Source organism: Manacus vitellinus, unplaced genomic scaffold, assembly GCF_001715985.3.
Source record: "Manacus vitellinus isolate BGI_N305 unplaced genomic scaffold, ASM171598v3 scaffold_29_pilon, whole genome shotgun sequence".
In the NCBI taxonomy this organism is placed as follows: domain Eukaryota; kingdom Metazoa; phylum Chordata; class Aves; order Passeriformes; family Pipridae; genus Manacus; species Manacus vitellinus.
The window spans coordinates 2,984,029-2,987,604 of NW_021940207.1; the positions used below are offsets into that span (position 1 = coordinate 2,984,029).

The window sequence follows — 3,576 nt, forward strand, 5'->3', positions numbered from 1 at the left end:
AGGTCATGGCCAGGTCAGTCTCGGGCACCTGCAGCACCCAGGCGTACAGGTCACGCACCGCACCCACCCGCACTGCCGACTCGTTGAGGCTGGGGCAGGCTGCGACCCCGGGAATGGGCAGGAGAAACATGGAGGGGGACATCGGGGTGAATTGTGGGGACTCCATGCTGTGGCCCAGCCTAGGGAGGAGCACCCTTGCTCTGGGGACACTATGGGAGCATGGGTCCCTGTGGAAAGGGATATAACCAAGGGCTGTCCCACTGAAATGGGACTAGCAATCCTGGGACCAGGGTGCAAGGCTGAGGCTGGGGTTGTCACTGTCCCTATGGTGGCACGTGGCATCCCACAGGGTTTGTGGGAGCTTACCTTTGCCGGCACCTGCCTCCTCCTCCTCCTCCTCCACCCTGGGCAGCTCTGTGGACATCAGCTCACGTTTCTCCCTCAGTGCAGACCCTGCCACCAAGGGAGGTGTGACACTCCCGGTAGGGACACGGCCGGTAGGCACTGTCCGGGCACGGAGCCAGCCAGAGGGTAGACATCCCACTGCCCCCAGACCCTCCAGGCTCACAGGGCTCACGGCTTGGCAGGGGGGTCCCTGCCAGCTCTCCGGGTGCCTGTCGTGGCTCCATAGTTTCCAGGGCAGTGCCAAGGTCCAACTCTGCCCGCAGCTGGGTGAGGAAGGCTCGTCCCTGTCCCACCATCTCCTCCACCACATCCTCACCCTGCTGAAGGGAAGGCAGGGTGATGGGGCACCCACAGGACACCTCTGAGAACAACCAGGTGCCCAGTGGCAGAGTGCAGGGCACGGCTGGGCTTGTGTCAGATGGGGCACTGGGGACATGCAACTGCTTGTGGCTGTGTTGGGTCAGATCCCAAGCTACAGGGTCAGACCCACAGCTGCCTTTGCACTGCCTGGACTGGGAGCACTGGTTTCAGCTGGGGAGGATGAGATGCCCCCTTTGTAGTGGTAAAGTGAGATGGCTGCACAGGGGACAATGGACCCATGGGATGTCCCTGGTGGCACAGTCACCAGAGGGGTAGGGGATCCCCCAGCCTGTCCCTCCCCACATACCTGCAGAAAGAGCTGCGTCTCCCCGGGGAGCTGTTCCCTGTCCATTGTGGGCACTGGGGGACTGCTCCCCTCCATGGTCCTCAGTGCCTCCACCCAGTCTTGCAACTGGGGTCCCACTGCCCCAAAGAGGTCTGCAAAGGGGGGCAGCCGCCTGGCCCCCCACCTGCAAGCACATGAGGTGAGCTCAGACTGGTGTCCAGCAGCAGCCATCACAGGGCAGTGCCACCCTGTGCACCCCACTGGGCACCCCTGGGAGGGTGCCCTGGTTGCAGGAGAAACAGGACCCCTGTGTTCAGGCTGTCTCCAAAAGCCATGCCAGTGTCCACTGTCATCTTGACCACCTCCCCAACCCTTTTGGCCCCTCGTCCAATGCCGACCATGCCTCACCTGGTGGGGACTTTCTGGGGTCCGTCTGCTGTGGGCCTTGAGTGGCCCCCTGCCACAGCCAGGTCTGAGGGGACAAGAAGGAGACAGGAGAGACAAAGGGAAGGGGAATCCCATGGGGGTGACAGGGCAGGCTGCTGGTGCTCCAGCCATCAGCTCAGGGGAGACTGATGGGACCCCAAGTGGATGTGGGGTGGTCCAGCACAGAAGAGTACCTGGGATATCCCTGCGGACACGGGGAGGGAAGAAATGCCCATAGATCTTGCCCAGGAGCTGGGGCAGAGTGCGGCTGAGGAAGGAGAAATCAAACTGGTTTCGGATGAAGTCCCCAGCCTGGCGCAGGAGATCCACCAGTGTCTGGGCGTAGGAGTGCAGCTCTGTGCCAGAGAGGACTCTGTGGGCACATGGCCCTGGTGCCACACCAGCCTCATGCTGCCAGAAATGGGGTCCCTCCCCACACCCTAGCCCTGCCACAGTCCCCCAGCTCACCACATCGTCTTATCCTGGCACGGCAGGTCTCCTCAGCCAGGCGGGCACAGGTGGCCCGGCCCTGAGGTGCCCGGCAGGATCCGGCATAGAAGGTGCAGAGACGGGCGCGCTCACGGTTCTGTCGCTCTGGGGGCAGCTGGGCCAGTGCCAGCAGGTCGAAGCAGCTCGGTTCTCGGCTGCCAGGGGCAGCTGTGAGAGAACCAGGGCTGCAATGAGGTGCTGAAACCTCTCTAGGTGTCTCCATCCCCCCTACAGTGCAGCCAGTGGCACTCACAGTCCATCTGGAGGCTGAGCCAGTCCGTGAAGGCAGTGACGCGGGTGTAGACTCCCGGTTTGCCCCGCTCACCACAACCATCACCCCACGAGGTGATACCGTAGAGGACGAAGTGGTGTGAAGTGGGGTCTTGGCATGCCAGTGGGCCCCCTGAGTCGCCCTGTGGGGGAGATGCTCATCCATTGGGCTGGGCTGGGACCCCAACCACATTGACTAGCTGTGGTACGTGCCCAGCAGCCCTGTGTGCCACAAGGGATTTTTGAGGTGGTGTGACGGCAGTCCCTTAGGCCCAGGTGTTACCTGACAGGAATCGATGCCTCCAGACAAGTACCCAGCACAGAACATGGCACTGGTGAGCAGGTCCTTGCCCAGGGCACCCCGGCACGTCTCCTGGCTGAGCAGGGGCACCTGCGCCTCCATCACCACATCAGCCACTGGTCCCTCTGCCAGGCAATACACCGATTGCAGTGTCCCCTGTGCCTGGACATCTCTGTGCCCTGGCTTGGTGCATTGAGACTTGGCACATGAGAGGGCACAGAGGGGGACACCCCACAGGGTGTCAGAGTGGCTCTACCTTCGTAGAGGGAGCCCCAGCCTGCGATGTAGCAGGGAGTGCCAGGGCTGGGCTCTGTGGGGCCACTGGGAAGGCACACGGGGCTGACGGTGGGTGACGGGGCCAGCGGCACTGCCAGCTCCAGCAACGCCAGGTCCCCGTGAAACGTCTTGGGGTTAAACTGGAAGGAGATGTGGGGGTGTCAGTGGGGGGCCCTGAGGCATGCACAGGGAGGTCAGGGGGGTGCCCACCTCCACCCACCTTAGGATGAGGCAGGATGCGCCGGATGGGCACTGCCCTCTCGCCCACACCCAGCTTTCCCAGCTCGTGGTCACCCACCACCACCGTCCACGCCAGCTCATTGCGGTTCCTGGCAGGGTGGGGGGCAGCTAGTTACAGGGATGTTGGGGTACCAGCCCGTGTAGGGCTGCTCTGCAGGGACATCGTCCCCGCATTGCCGCGCCCCACGCCGTACCCGCCAAAGCAGTGTGCCGCGGTGAGGACCCAGGAGGGCCCCACCAGCACCCCTCCACACATCAGCTCCCCGTGCAGCCGCACCGACACCAGCCAGGGCCAGGCGCCCCGCGGGGCCACGCTGCCGCCCATGATCCGTCCGCGGGGGGCCGTGGCGTTGGCTTGTGGACCCCCGCGGCGCCCACAGCTCCCTGGGAAACAAAGCCGGGGTGAGAGGGGGTCCTGCAGCCCTGCTGCTGGGACACTCCCTCTACCAGGTGGGCACGGGGCGTCCGGGGATGGTCGCGGCAGGTGGAGGGGGTGGCGGGGCTCAGGCGCGTCGGGCGCGCT

General features: G+C 64.3%; 1 protein-coding gene across 1 annotated transcript in view; it reads right to left on the minus strand.

The window, feature by feature from the left end:
* The window catches only part of PRSS56 (serine protease 56), a 6,535-nt gene that overhangs the window by 395 nt on the left and 2,564 nt on the right, over positions 1-3,576 (minus strand). The window contains exons 4-15 of the mRNA XM_029960730.1: positions 3,248-3,494; positions 3,034-3,142; positions 2,794-2,953; positions 2,520-2,662; positions 2,220-2,379; positions 1,946-2,134; positions 1,672-1,833; positions 1,460-1,523; positions 1,073-1,235; positions 569-722; positions 368-453; positions 1-109 (exon numbers count right to left, since the gene is read on the minus strand). The exon at positions 1-109 is cut by the window's left edge and continues 3 nt beyond it. Of these exons, the coding sequence (XP_029816590.1) occupies positions 1-109; positions 368-453; positions 569-722; positions 1,073-1,235; positions 1,460-1,523; positions 1,672-1,833; positions 1,946-2,134; positions 2,220-2,379; positions 2,520-2,662; positions 2,794-2,953; positions 3,034-3,142; positions 3,248-3,494 (1,746 nt within the window). The remainder of the gene's footprint in view (positions 110-367; positions 454-568; positions 723-1,072; positions 1,236-1,459; positions 1,524-1,671; positions 1,834-1,945; positions 2,135-2,219; positions 2,380-2,519; positions 2,663-2,793; positions 2,954-3,033; positions 3,143-3,247; positions 3,495-3,576) is intronic.